Consider the following 15411-nt stretch of genomic DNA (forward strand, 5'->3'; position numbering starts at 1 on the left):
CTTTTTAAAAAGCCATTCTTGCCATTTTTAAGTGTACAGTTCAGTGGCATTAGGTCCATTCATATTGTCATGCAACCATCATCACCATCTGTCTCCAGAACATTTTTCATCTTGCAAAACTGAAACTCTGTACCCAATAGGCACTAATTCCCCATTCCCTCCAGCCCCTGGCAATCATCATTCTTTCTACAGCTAAAAAGTTGACTACTCAAGGTATTTCATTTAAATGGAATCATATAGTATTTGTCCTTTTGTGTCTGGCTTATTTCACTTATCCTAATGTCCTCAAGGTTCATTCATGTTGTGGCATGTGTTAGAATTTCCTAACTTTCTAAGGCTGAATAGTATCCCATTGTATGTATATATTCCATTCACCTGTTGCTGGACACTGGGGTTGCTTTCACCTTTTGACTATTGTGAATAATGCTATGAGCATGGGTGTACAAATTTCTGTTTGTGTCCTTGCTTTCAATTCTATTGGATATATACTCAGATGTTGGATTGCTAGAATGATACGATATGATAACCTTATTTTTACTTTTTTGAGGAATCCCATACTGTTTTGCATGGCAGCTGTACCATTTTGCATTCCCACCAGCAGCGTACAAGGGTTCCAATTTCTCCACATCCTCATCAACACCTGTTATTTTCTGTGTGTGCACATTTTAAACAGTAGCCATCCTTTGCAGTGGCAAGTCATTGTTTTTTTATTTTTCTGGCAATAATTAGTGATGTTGAATATCTTTTCATGTACTTATTCATCACTGGTATATCTTCCTGGGAGAAATTTCTGTTTAAGTCTTTTGCCCATTTTTAAATGTAGTTTTTTGTTGTTGTTGTTGTTGTTGTTGTTGTTGTTGAGTTGCAGAAGTTCTTTATATAATCTGGATATTAACCCTCAACCCTTCTAATACATCTTTAAGTATCTCCTAAGCTTGACACCCTGGGCATGCCGAGTCCACAAAGCAGTGGTTCTCAACCCTAAGGGAACATCAGAATCACTAAGTTTGTTCTTCATTTTTTTTTCCCCGAGATAGGGTCTCGCTCTTTTGCCCAGGCTGGAGTGCAGTGGCGAGAACACAGTTCACTATAGCCTTGAACCCTCAGCCTCAAGCAATCCTCCCATCTCAGCCTCCTGAGTAGCTGGGACTACAGGTGCACGCCACTATGCCCAGCTAATTTTTTTCTTTTTTTTCATGAGGGAGCTTAAAAATACACTGATGCCCAGGTCCTTGGCAGCTGGATTAATTGTTCTGGGGTGGGTATGAGGCACCAGTATCTTTAGAAACCTCCTCCAGGTGGTTTCCAAGGTGCATCCAGAGTTGGAAACCACTGCTACAAAGGCTTGCCTCTTGGGAGGTGCTGCCCTCCACCACCTGCTGCTGTGAAAGTGAGAGGGGACTTGTGGCAAGGCAGGACTAGGGCTGGAGGGCCCAATCCCGGTGAGAAGCCCTAAGATGTCAGGGTGGCAGTAAAGTAGCAGGAAAGGCAGCCCCACCCCAATTCTGTCACACAGCCCCACTCGTTTTCACCAACCCCATCAGGAATGACACCAAGACATATTAGGAGGAAATAACCAACCACTGCTCCCACAGAAGGCAGAGGAGGGAGGAGCAGAGAGGAGCCCTAGCACTACCCAGAAGCCCAATAGGTGTTGGGAGCCCTGGTCCGCGCCAGCTCGGCCACAGACTCCCTGTGCCTTCCGGGAGGTCACCTTGCTTTCCTGAGCCTGAGTGTTCCCCTGGAAGAGAGGAGACCAGGCTAGTGCAGTGGTTCTCAACCCTGACTGCACCTTAGATTCACCTACGGAACACTTAAAAATACTGACCCCTCAGGCCCCATCCAGAGATTCTGATTCCATTTGTTCTAGGTGGGGTCTGGGCACTGCCATTTGGAAAAGCTCACAGATGATTCTTATGTGCAGCCAGTGTTGAGAACCCTGTTCTAGTGGATCATCAAGAACCATCCTGTGGTTCTCCTGCCCCCATAGCTGGGGTGATGGTCATGGCCTGAGCACTCACGAGGTACTTAGCCATCACACATAGTCCCTGTTTCACACAGCCTGCGAGAGTGCTGACTTGGTGCTCTCTGCAAATGCTAAGAGGATCAGTTCTCTTATAGGAATTGAAGAGGAATTGATTCCAACCTCCTGACACCAGATGAGACCATTCTGTCCTATTCCACAACCCCCAGAGGAACATTTTATTCTCAATCTAGTTGTGCATAACTTATAAGGTAAAGCACCCACTGGAGACAAATTACTGCTGAGAGAAGAAAAGGTGGTTTGCCAGCAGGCAGCCAGCTGGAATAAGAGAAGGAACAGCTTATTGGGTCTTAGCTAAGGCCAACATTCTGGGCAGACCCCAGAGAGAGAGGGAAAGGGTTTTGAGGCTGGGCCATGTGCATGACTGCACGTACTTTTAAATGGGGTCTAGTTAAGGGCATAAGGAATGCTCCATGGAGAATGCAGAGTTAGGTCCCTTTTTTTTTTTTTTTTTTGAGACAGGGTTTTACTCTGTCACCCAGGCTGCAGCACAGTGGTGTGATCATGGTTCACTGCAGCCTCAGCCTCCTGGGATCGGGTGATCCTCCCACCTCAGCCTCCCGAGTAGCTGGGACTATATAGGTGCACACTACCCACCTGGCTAATTTTTAAATTTTTTGTAGAGACAGGGTTTCACCATGTTGCCCAGGCTGGTCTCAAACTCCAGAGCCTGGGCAATCCACCTGCTTCAGTCTCCCAAAGTGCTGGGATTATAGGAGTGAGCTACCGTGCCTGGCCGACTTAGGTCCTTGACTACCGGGAGTTGAGGACCTCTGTATTCAGAGCTCACATGGGTGAGAAGATAGTAAGACCTCACAAGTTGCCATTTGAAGGCTCAGCATAACTAGCCTAACCTAGGGGAAACAGGAACCAACCTGGAAATGAAAAGAGCTAGGGAAATGGTTGATAGGCACTGCTGGTACCTTTAAGAAGCTATGCTGGTTGGCAGAGTTAACTGGAAAGTTCTATGACAGCCTCCCTCCCAGTTTTGTCTCTTGCCTCTATTTTCCATTCCTGGTCTGCAGCTCCTATTTTTAGTTAAATCTCCACTAATCTGTCCTATAGTAGAGAGAACCCCCAGTCCTGTGCAGTTCTTACCCTGAATGCTTCCACCTCCCGCCTCGGGATCACAGATTGACTCTGACACTGCTCTCTGATTTTCCACCTTGGCTTTGCTCCTGCCAAGTTGCACATGTGGCAGCCCCAGCAGGGAGGGAGTACACATTTCACCCAGCCTCGGGCTAGGAGGCCAGGTCTAGGTCAGGAAGTCTCATCTTCCCTTGAAGCTGAGTCCCTCCTGATGAAAACAACCCACACTTGGGGATCCAAGGAACGTTAGCCTTTTGCCACAAATGAATTGCTGTGCTTGGTTTCCTCTCTGCAGATGGGTCTCTCAGCTGGACTTGTGGGAGTGTTTAGTTATTTTGCTGGATAATCTATGGCAAATAATATAATAGCAAAAACTTATCATGACAACTAAGGTGCATTGAATGCCAGGCACTGATGTGTTTTGTCTCCGTTACCTCATTTTACCCTCACAATAATCTACCTTCTGTGTACCCTGTTCTCTTGGTTAGACCTCAAGTGGAACCAGATTCCTCAGTTTTCTTGATTTTCCTCTTGTGCCTGCAATTTCAAATTCCCAAACAACGTCCTGACATAGTCCCTCCTTAGTCCTCAGAGGACAGAGGGGAAAGCAGGCAATGACTAAATTGGGAGTGGAGAGCGCGAGGAGAATCAGGGCGGCGATTTTAGCTGACATTTTTCTCCTGGTGGGAAAAACCTGGCAGGCTGGATGCAGCACAAACAATGCAGCCTGCTGCTGCCATCTAGTGGAGGAAAGGAAGTCAGGCTTTGGAGGTAGACCAGATGGCACTCCAGACACCAGAGCGTTTTAAACATGTTCTCAGTTCACAGCAATTATCAGGAAGCCTGCAGCAGGTCTCCATGCTGACCCTCATCCCCATCTTCCTCTCCTAGAAATATCTAGCACACGTCTGCATAGAAGGCATCTCTGCTGCTGATGATCTGGCCAGTCACAAAAATAAGCCCAGAACTACAGCCTGTCTTTGGCTTCCCCAGTGTAAAATGCTTGGCTGCAAGGCCTCTGCCACTTGGACTTCACAAGTCAGTGGATCTCAAACTCAAATGTGCATCAGAGCCACCTGGAGGGCTTGTTAAAACACAGACTGTTGGGACCTACCAGTTCTGGAGGAGTGGGGGTTCTGATCATTTGTGTTTCTTTCTTTTTTTAAAATCAAATGAAAAAAAAACTTTTTTGAGGCAGGACCTTGCTCTGTCACCCAGGCTGGAGTGCAGTGGTGCAAGCATGGTTTACTGCAGTCTTGTCCTCCCAGGCTCAAGTGATCCTCCTACCCCAGCCCCCAACTGAGTAGCTGGGACTACAGGCGTGCGCCACCATGCCTGGCTAAATTTTTTTATTTTTGTAGAGATGGGGGTCTCACTATGTTGCCCAGGCTGGTCTCAAACTCCTGGCCTCAAGCCAGCCTCCCAAAGGGTTGGGATTACAGGTGTGAGCCACTGTACCTGGATTTTTCCTTTAACTTTGATTTTTTATTTTTAGAGGTGGGGTCTTGCTGTCAGCCAGGTTGGAGTGCAGCAGTGCAATCATAGCTCACTGCAGCTCAAACTCCTGGGCTCAACTGATCCTCCTGCCTCACCGTGCCCCGAGTAGTTGGGACTACAAGTGCACACTACCTTGCCCAGCTAATTTTTTTAATTTTTTTTTTTTTTTTTTTGAGACAGTCTCACTCTGTTGCCCAGGCTGGAGTGCAGTACACAATCTTGGCTCACTGGAACCTCACTGCAACCTCAGCCTCTCGGGTTCAAGTGATTCTCCTGCCTCAGCCTCCCAAGTTGCTGGGACTAGAGGCGTGTGCCATCTTGCATTTTTGAATTTTTGTAGAGACAGGGTCTCACTATGTTGCCCAGGCTGGCACCTGCATTTCTAACAGGTTCCCAGGGCATGCTGATATTACTAATCCAGAGACCACCCCTAAAGAACCACTGTCATGAGGGGTTTAGTCTCCCTGGCATGAGAAAAAGTGAGTAAACAGGCATGTGAAGGGAACACAGAGCTTACATACAATAAAAGCCAAGGCTAGAATACTTTATCTGTTGAAGGCACATAAAGGAGTCATGGACCTCAAACCCTGGCCGGGCTGAGGGCAGGATCAGATCTGACTCAGCTGTGGCTCCTCCCTGGGTGTGCCTGGTGTCTCCAGGTCAGCATGAGAGTACTTGGTGAGGGGTCAGAGAGCCAGAAGTTGCTGTGGAGGGGAGTGGGTCAGTGGAGAAAGGATGAGTCTAAGCCATATTTGGCCAAAGGTAGAAGAGGACTTTTCCGAATGTAGTGTGATACGATGAGAAAACCGGAAGAGATCTTAGACGTTACTTAATTCAACCTTCATTTCTAAGATGAAACTGACTCACGAAGGCTAAATGACCTTCCCAAAGTCACACACAGTTACTTGGTAGCTCTTCCTCTCCAAGTTCCCAACCCATTCACTTCACAATCAGCTCCCAAAGAAACCCCACAGGGTCAAAATGGGTCCATGAGACAGGTCGCTTCCATGGTGGTCTTCAGCTAGAGTCAGGCCAGCGCTCGTGGCCTCCTTGGTCTGTGCCTCCCACCCACTCTGTTCTCCTACCTTTCACCAAGGGGAAGAAGCAGTCCATCTCCACGCTGCTTCGGGAGTGTGAGATGCACAGGGCGCTGCTGGGGACCAGGCCCTCCAGGGGCGGGCTCCGTTCTGTGGTGCGGACCAGACACCAACCAGGCCGCTCGCTGGGCCGCTCCAGCAGCTCCACCGTCTGCCCCACCTGGATGGTCAGCTCGCTGCTGTGGCCCGCACTGAAGTCCTGGAGGACTACTGTCAGCTCACATCCGCCAGAGAGCTTTGGTGGGTGGTGGTGGAGGGAGTAGAACAGGAGGGCAGGAGGAGGAAGGGGGAGAAATACGAGAGGGTTGGTGAGAGGGGACAAAGAATGTGTGAGACCAGAGGTAAGGAGGAAGAGAAGGCGGAAAAAGGGGAAAAATGGTGTTTACGGCGGAGAGACGGCAGAAGATGAAAAGGAGAGTTGAGAACAGGAAAGAAAACAAGAAAAAAATGTAATTAGCACAGTGCTATATTCAATCACTCAGGCTTTCTAGCTGTAGCCACAGTCTGAAGCCTGCCCAGAACCAGGGCTTTGATTCTAATTCCTCTTGCTTCGTTAGAGCTCATTATTCCTTTGCCAAGCTTCAGCTAATTGTGCCATTAAACCCCTTCCCTGTATGCCCCTTTACTCCTTCCAAGGGTTTTACCCTGTGCTCTGTCCCTGCCCTGACTACGACCCTCAGACTCCTATTGTATGGGCATCTATTCTAACTCACCCCTCCCACTAGATTCTCACTAGATGATAGGGGATAATGGAAGAGACAACCTTCCTTCCTTCTAACCCCTGCAACACCTCCCATCCCCACCTCTTACTGGAGCCATCAGCCTAAAATTGAGGCTACGAGGACTACAAAAAGAATGAGGCTTCATTCTTTTAGGGCAACATAGTTGAGTCCAGGGATGAGTGTAGTCCTTTTGCAGACTGTTAGAGCAGAAGGGGCCTGAAACTCTAGTCACAAACAGCCCAGCATGGCACCCAGATACAAGACCCACTGCCCCCTGGGGCGGGTTACAATCAGACCCATTGGCTGGACAGAAGAGGGTAAAAAGCCAAGCTTGTGTCTCTACAATTCAAGATACAGTTCCTGGCGAGAAGCCTGGATACGCCACTAGATGGCGGTATTTGCCTTCTGTAGGCTGCCTAGTCCAGACAAAGGAAGAAGCGGAAACAAGATCAATGGGCAATTTCTTCCACGCTCACACGTTATAGATAACCGGGCTCAAGCTTTACATGCAGCCCAAAAGCCATTATGGTTCAAATACAGGATGAATATCCTGGTTCACTTCACCTCAATGGCTTGATCAAAAAGATTTACTATACCAGGTCCCTACGCCAGCAAGAAGTGAATTCCAAAGAATGGCCAACAAGGGAGGGTGCTGGGGAAATGGTTTGAGGGGTCAGGCAGAGCTGCTCCTGCAACAGTCCCTTCTCATCCTCTCCTCCAGGGAAGCTGTAGGGTGAGATTCTAAGACCAACGTTATTCCTGCTCAGAAGATGCTGGGAGCTGAGTAGGCAGCACAGAATCTCAGCATGCATTCTGGTTAGGTTTTTGATTCTTCTCTGATCTTGTACCCCTGCTTCTGGAATCTTCTCTCATCTTATTCCCCTCACTGTATTCTCCCACTCCAGCAGCAAGTCCCTATCTGGCCTTTCATGCCTGAGTCTTGGCCCCCTTCCCGGGAGCTCTCAGATATTTTCTCTGCCTAGTTCCCTAGAACGCTGCCTAAGGCCTGCTAAGCCTTCTTGATGCTAATTGTCTGCCTGGCTTCCCTCCCAAGTGCCTGCTGCTGAGTCACCATCCAACTCCCTGTCCTTACTTTCCCAGTCTCTCTTCTTTCTGGGTCCTCGCCATTTCCAGTGGGGCCTGTGCCCCTGCTGACCAATCCCTGGGTGGACGTGGCCTCCCCGCCCTCCGCAGTGCTTCCCAGAGGGGCAGAAGGAGCTCCTCCTGTCCTCACTTTCCTTCGGCTCCGCAGTGATAGCTGTGTTGGCTTCTTTCCAGCATGAACTGCTACATACACAGGGGACATTTCGTAACCACTCTTTGTAACTCCATCTGCATTTTCAAAGTTCTCACTCGCATTCACCAGAAATGATCACTTTCATTTATGTCTATTTTTACATGATTAATATTTGGAGATTAACTGAACCTCCTTCTTGTATAAACTGTGTGAGCTAGATTGTCCCTGTGAGCTTCCCCACGTTATGGAAAAGACACAGTTATTATTCCCTGATGGTTTCCCAATGGCATCCAGAGAGTGAGGACAGGACCCCTGAAGAATTCTCCTGTTGTCATTTCAGAGCTTCCATTTGTGCACCTCTGTGTCTCTGCTCCATTCTCCAAGGTAGCAGAGCCTCATTTAGGGCATGGGCTCTGCAGCTTCTCACCAGCTGTGTGACCAGGAGCAAGTTACTTCACCTCTTTGTCTCAATTTCTTCATCTGTCAAATGGGGATAATGACAGTACCTACTTCATAGCTTGTTGTGAAGATTAAATGAGATAATATTAAAGCACCTAGGATAGTGCCTTAAGCAGAGAGAGCTAAGTGATTGTCTAAAAAATAAGTTCTGGGCCAGGTGCAGTGGCTCGAGCTTGTAATCCCAGCATTTTGGGAGGCCAAGTGGGGTGGATCACTTGAGGTCAGGAGTTCCAGACCAACCTGGCCAACATGGTGAAAGCCTGTCTCTACTAAAATTACAAAAAAGTAGCCGGGTGCGGTGGGGCATGCCTGTAGTCCCAACTACTTGGGAGGCCGAGGCAGGAGAACCGCGCAAACCTGGAAGTAGAGGTTGCAGTGAGCCGAGATCATGCCACTGCACTCCAGCCTGGGTGTCACTGTGAGACTCCATCTCAAAAAAAAAAGTTCTGGAGGTATTAGTGAATTATTATTTAAATTTGGGAGGAAAGGAGTACAGAAGAAATTTTAAACATCAATTTTGATGGCATGTTGTTTGGTAACAGACTGTATCAACTGTATACATGCACATACATTATTATGTAAATGAATCTTTTTTTTTTTTCTTAAAGTCATCTTCATGGAGTTTTGCCCTAACTAGAGGCTCACTAGGGAAGGTGACTCAGACCTCCCTCAGATCAGCACATACTTTTCCTGTTATAATAAAAACAAAGGAATGGTGGGACCGAGGATTCCCTTATGCAACATGAGGATTCACTCTTGCCTCTTCATTCCACATTGCTTTCCAGGAAGCTTCCCTGTGAAGAAACCCCCTTACCCCAGAGTCTGATACGTGCCCTCAATACTTGCCAAATGAGCCTTCTGGTAACTGTGAATACTGACTTCTGACACTGCTTTGCAGAGCACTTGGATCTGATACTCTTGACAGAGGGGGAGCTGTGCCCAAGAGCGCCCATCAGGTAAGTCTGACCTCCTCCTCCTCCCCTGGCTGCCCGCCCGCCCGCCAACTTCTTCCATCTGATCATCTGATTCCTCCACAACTCTTAGCCAGCCCGAGGCACCAAGTTCACATAAATTAACATCTACATATGAACAGCCTCACAGGCAGCCAGAGCTGGCTGGCAAAAAATATAAAGCTGTAGCATATCTACTTGGCACGGTTTCAAGGGCACTGTGAGGTCCTGCCAACTCCTGTGCAAAAACTGTCTTTCTCTCCTCCCCCTAACACTCCCTGCACCTGTTGCTAATGCCTGGCATTTCTTCATCAGAAAGTGATTTCATCTAATTAGGTAATGTCCCTTACCATGAAACACCTCAAAGCAGAGTATAATGATTCCTTTCCAAATGCAAAAAGATGAGATGCACCACACGAGTTACTTTAAGCATGAAAATGCTCATAATAGCATTTTTTCAAATGAGGAAAATTTTACAATAACATCACCCCCCTCCAATACTAAAATATAAAAATCTAACCAGTGGGAAGTGGGTGAGGGTTAAAAAGTTACCTATTTGGTACTATGCTCACTATCTGGGTGACGGGATCATTTGTACCCAAAACCTCAGCATCACACAATATACCTAGGTGACAAAACTGCATGTGTAACCCTTGAATCTAACATAGAAGTTGAAATTATTTTAAAAACCTAACAGGAAGGGAATTAAAAACCTAAAAGGAAGGGAATTACTCACTAAGTGAGTAATTGTGCAGCCATTATTTATAAAACTTTGTAATAGCTTAAAGACTACTTACATAAAGTAAAAAAAAATTTAAAGGACAAGATGTACAGTTGTATATATAACTGTGTGAGCATCATCAACAACTTAGCAACCCTATACACAGGAAACAAACAGAAAGAAAACTGGTGGAAATGTTAACACTGGTATTGTTAGGTGGTGCACTCTGGGTAATTTTCCCTCCGGCTTTCTAATCTCCAGTATTGCCCAGTGTTTCTCACATAAGTGCTGTTTTATAATGAAAGTAATGATAACATCAACAATAACAACCTCTAAAACAAATCAACAAAGGTAATGGGAAAAATGCAAATATTTCAAGGAGGCATAATGGTTTGAGGGGAAAAATGGGACAGCGATGGGCAGTTTCCAGTTTTGCTCTAGGGCCACTATAGAAGCTTCAGGAAAGCCCCAAATTGCTGATGATGCTTTAGCATAGCTGCTTCAAATCCTTCCTCTACTAAACCTCTGTCCCCGCCCTGCTATAAAACTCTGAAGGGCTCTCCAGAAACTAGGTTCCTTTAAAAGAGCTTAGTGCTGTGCTTTTATCTTGAATTGATTATAATTTTTTTAGCAAATGTGTAAAACATTGTCTGGGCATTTAGGAACATTGTCGTGGAGCTCTGGGATTACATCAATTTGTATATTGGAAGTCCATGGAGCTGCCAGGTCCAATTAAGAGGCTAAAGCTTACAATTTACTTTATTTTTGCTCGCTGGAACTGTGGCTTCTACTAAGTGCAACTGAAGGAGCTATTTGGTTTAGCTGTTTCCCATGGTGCGTAAATGAGCACCGTGGTCTCCTGGTCTTGTAGGTCTTGTGAACTGCATAGTAATTAATAGTGGGAAGAATGCAGGAGTGGGAATCAGGAGGCCTTGGTGCTGGTGCAGGTTTTATCCATGTATGACACTCAGCAAGCCCCTTCCCTTCTTCATACCTAAATTTCCTCACATTTAAGATGAGGAAATTGTACTCCAGGGCCACTTCCAGTTTTAATAATTGATAAATAGAGTAGTTTCTCTATTGACTCTCTGACACAGTGCGATTGAATTTTCTTGAGCACTTACCATTAATGTGTTGCCTTGTTTACTTAAATTATGTGTTACTCTTATCCGATGTAAGATCCAGAAGAGCAGAGCATTTTGTCTTGCTCATGGTCATATCTCTCGAGTTTAGAGCAATGCCTGGCATACAGCAGGTGATAAATATCTGTTGAATGCGTGAGTGAATAAATTCCATGAATTATTGCCTGATATATAACTGAGATGACTAGTTACATTGTCTGAGAGTTCTCTCCCATTGGCTGCCCACCTATTCCTATTAGTGTCTTGCAGATAACTGTTAATTTTTTTTCTGAGCCCCTTTCAACCAAATTTATCTTGCCCTTTAATCATGTGGCTATATCTCCATGAATTCCTAAACCTGACAAAAACAACATAAGGTGTTAGTGAGGGGAGACATAAATCCACAAGAACAAAGAGAATGGGAGGTAGTGAACAAGATAACTTATTTGTTTATTTACTTATTTATTTATTTTTGAGACGGAGTCTCGCTCTGTCGCCCAAGCTGGAGTGCAGTGGCGTGATCTCAGCTCACTGCAAGCTCCGCCTCCCAGGTTCACGCCATTCTCCTGCCCGGCTGAGAACTTTTTTTTTCTTTAATGGCAGAAAGCAGATGCAAGAATGATACTGACTTGGTAGAATGAGAAGACGAGATTCAAGTTCCTGCCAGTTATCTCTGCCCAACTCTCAGACAGGTCCAGGGAGTGGAAGCACCAGAAGGCACTGAGGGTGGAACTACAGGTGGGGCCAAAACAGGAAGATGGGACCCCTAGATCCCTCTTCTATCCTATGTGCACTTTCCTGAAAAATGAAATGCAGTGAAGGCTTAAATGCAGAATGGAGAGATGGCTAGTATCCTTGTCCCTCTTGGATCCCAGAATGCTAGCAGCCACATATAACATGTTAGGGAGATTTTAGAACCATTCATGGGAGAAACCAAAAGATGTACAGATACTCAAGTACTGGCCTTTAGAGATCCCTCTCTGCTCCCAAAACCTCCAGTGCCCTGCCAGATCACTTCACAGTGAGAACTTTAAGTCAACAAGTTCCTTTCTTTACACAGAATATCGAGTCAGCCTTTGTGCCTCAGTCATAAATGTGAATATTCAGCTATAGATTACCAGACTTTTCAGAAAAACCCCCCTAACAGAGACCAAAATAAACAAACAGAGAAAGGACCAGGAACTTGGAGGAAACAAAATGCAAGCAGGACAATAAAACATCAGTAACATGACAAAATCCTCAGAAAGATAAGAGAGGATATTGTATCCATGAAAAAAGAACAAGCTGTTACATAAAGGGAAGAAGTTGTAGAATGAGAAAGAGCTCTCAGAAGTTAAAAATACTATGGCCAAATTGAAACATTTCATAGATGAGTTGCAAGATAATGTCAAGGAAATTTTCCAGAAAATGGAACAACAACACTGAAAAAGGAGAATGTAATCTGAGGGCCTTTGGTCAAGTTGAGCATGTAGCCTACTAAAAACCCCAACTTAATTCACAGGGGCTTCTCAAACCTCCACCTCCCAAGTCAAGTGGTTCTCTTGCCTCTGCCTCCCAAGTAGCTGGAATTACAGGCGCGTGCTACCAAACCTGGCTAATTTTAGTATTTTTAGTAGAGATGGGGTTTCGCCATGTTACCCAGGAGGCATTGGTGCTGGTGCAGGTTACCCAGGCTGGTCTCGAACTCCTGGGCTGAAGTGATCCTCCTGCCTTGGCCTCCCAAAGGGCTGGAATTACAGGCGTGAGCCACGGTGCCTGGCCTCTGCCTGTTCTTTATCTCTGTACTCCCTGTCTAGGCTTCAGAGAACATCTGGACTAGACACTGACTCAAGTTTGGGTGAGAAGGGCAGAGCCATCCTCTCCTCAGGGAAAGAAGAGGCAGTAGTAGCAACTGGTATTTATCCTCCCTTCTATCTTCACCTCATTGCCCCTGGGGAACCCACACAAGCTGTCAATAGAGATGCGGCTAGGAGGATTAACCCCCTGGCAATGAACTTTGCCTCTGCAAAACTGCCCCTCAGCCTGGAGGTAACTGTTCAACTGTCCTGTCTACAGGGAAGCATCTCCTGGCTCCTTTTGCCTAACTGAGGCTGTCTATATTGCTGTTTTGATTGTGCTTGCGCAGGAAGGCATTTCCTGCAACACACCCTATAGCTTGGGAAGGAGAAAAGAGCTCATAGACATGATTCTGAAAATCCCAAGGCTACCTGCAGAAGAGGGAGGAGAGGTGGCTGCGTGAAACCTGACATAAAAAAGAGCAACTCATGGTTAGAGAGAGATAAGAAGTTATGGGCTTCTCTGAAAGCCCCAGGCATTCCTGCAAATTGTCTACTGTGTGGACTGTGCAACACTGGAAAATTGAACTTCAGAGGAAACCAGGCCAAAGACCAGAGACGATTTTCACGGAAGTGCAAAATGTCATCAAACCTCAATTATTCAGATGTGGGTAACCATTTCCCTTTCTATGGATTACTGGGTCTGGAGCTAGGCTGCTTAGGTATGAATCTGTCTCCATCGCTACTAACTGTATTATCTGGAGCAAGTTAATTAGTCTTTCTTTGGCTCATTTTCCTTATCTGTAAAGTAGGAATCATATTAATTCCTGCCATATAGAGTTGTTGGAAGGATTACAGTAACACAGGTAAACCCTGACGTGCATTACATGCTTAATAGATGTTATCTATTGTTTATCCAGTAATCATAACTTGGCATGCACTCGAGATGTGTTTTCTTGCACTGATATCTTGTGTCGAGGGAGTAGAAATCCATTTCCAGGGCTGGGTGCAGTGGTTCATGCCTGTAATCCTAGCATGTCAGATCACCTGAGGTCAGAAGTTCAAGACCAGCCTGGTCAACATGGTGAAACCCTGTCTCTACCAAAAATACAAAAATTAGCCAGGCGTGGTGGCACGCGCCTGTAATCCCAGCTACTCAGGAGGCTGAGGCAGGATAATCACTTGAACCTGGGAGGCGGAGGTTGCAGTGAGCAGAGATTGCAGCATTGCACTCCAGCCTGGGTGACAAGAATGAGACTCCATCTCAAAAAACAAACAAACAAAGAGAAATCAATTTTCAAAGTCATAATGACATATATGGAGATAATCTGGCAGACTAGAAAGAAAAAAAAAAGTAAACTATTCCCAAACCCAGGGTTCAAAGATTTAGTACCCTAAATTTAGGTTAATTTCCCTTTGTAGGGCCATGGATGTGACCTTCTGCTCTTCCTATACTGGGCATCCTAGAGAAACAACAGACTAGAATCAGACTGGGGAAGAGAATTCTTGGAACTGGTTGCCAAATCAGGGTAGATAACACACATTTATTTACACTGTGGTTGTAGGGTGGAGGTTAAGCTATCCAGTCACACACAGAAACCTGGCAAAGTAATTCCTGGAAAGAGGCCAAGCTCTCCTCTGGTTGACCAGGAAACTCTGATTGCTCTAATTATTGTTAGGTAATCTGGGGACAAGCAGCCTGTCTTCCAGGACTGGAGATGGGAAGAGGGCACAGGCGGAGCACCTGAGAGGGGAACAACCTGCCTCTGTAAGAGGTCTGGCTGGGAGCAGAGTGCCTTACAGATTGATGTTCAGAAGAAAGAGTACATTCTAAATGCTTTGATTCAGAAAGCACATATTCCTGGTCATTGTCTCTCAGGCCAGAAGAAATGTCAGCAGACATCTTGTTAATTTTTCATCTTCAGGCAGACTAAGATAATAATTAACAGCTGTATGGCTCTTTATAGTTTATAGACTCTTTCATAGACATCATCTGACCCTCATAGATCTCATAAGGTTGGCATTATCATCTGATTTTATAGATGAGGAAATTGAGGCTCAGAGAGGTGAAATGACTAGCTAAAGATTGCATCCTAATAACTAACTGCAAAGGCAGGACTCCAAGCCTAGTGAATCCAGCCTCCTCATCCATGCACTTACTCTTCTGGGTCAGCTGCTAAGCTCCACCAGCATGAGGCCATCTCCAGCTGTGCTGGCACCACCCCAGATCCAACACATGTGCCCAGCAATGAGTAGAAGTGGCAGCAGCAACAGAAAGGGTTCCCAGCATCTTAAAGCATCTTCATGTCAAGTTTTTGCCCTTGGCAAATTACTATTAGGGTTTCCCCTTCTCCCTGACCTTATCTTCTTCAGCGTAAAGGTAGGCCTTTATCTATGACCCCATACTTTCCAGTTGCTCAGGTTAACCCACTTACTGGGTGAGTCCTAATGTGATTTTCTGCTCCCATCAGCTATTGTTGGTTGGTTTTGCTTTGGGACTGACTGCTATCCCATGCTTCACCTCTGGTTCATGACATCATGCCTCCTTTATCTCCTCCTCTCACCATCCTCTCTGGATACCAACTATCACTACATGCCCTCTAGACAACACCCTGTACTGTTCCCTTGACCATGTGCATGTGCATGATTTATGATCCAGCTCCATCTTCTTTGGGGTTTTTTTTTTTTTTTTTTTTTTT

At 45.9% G+C, this 15411-nt stretch overlaps 1 protein-coding gene across 3 annotated transcripts in view; it reads right to left on the minus strand.

The window, feature by feature from the left end:
* Positions 1–15411, minus strand: part of KALRN (kalirin, RhoGEF kinase) — a 651545-nt gene that overhangs the window by 170765 nt on the left and 465369 nt on the right. For all 3 annotated transcript variants that reach the window (XM_011971540.1, XM_011971542.1, XM_011971541.1), the window contains exon 34: positions 5716–5962. In XM_011971540.1, coding sequence (XP_011826930.1) covers positions 5716–5962 — 247 coding nt within the window. The remainder of the gene's footprint in view (positions 1–5715; positions 5963–15411) is intronic.

This window comes from Mandrillus leucophaeus, unplaced genomic scaffold (genome assembly GCF_000951045.1).
Source record: "Mandrillus leucophaeus isolate KB7577 unplaced genomic scaffold, Mleu.le_1.0 Scaffold123, whole genome shotgun sequence".
In the NCBI taxonomy this organism is placed as follows: domain Eukaryota; kingdom Metazoa; phylum Chordata; class Mammalia; order Primates; family Cercopithecidae; genus Mandrillus; species Mandrillus leucophaeus.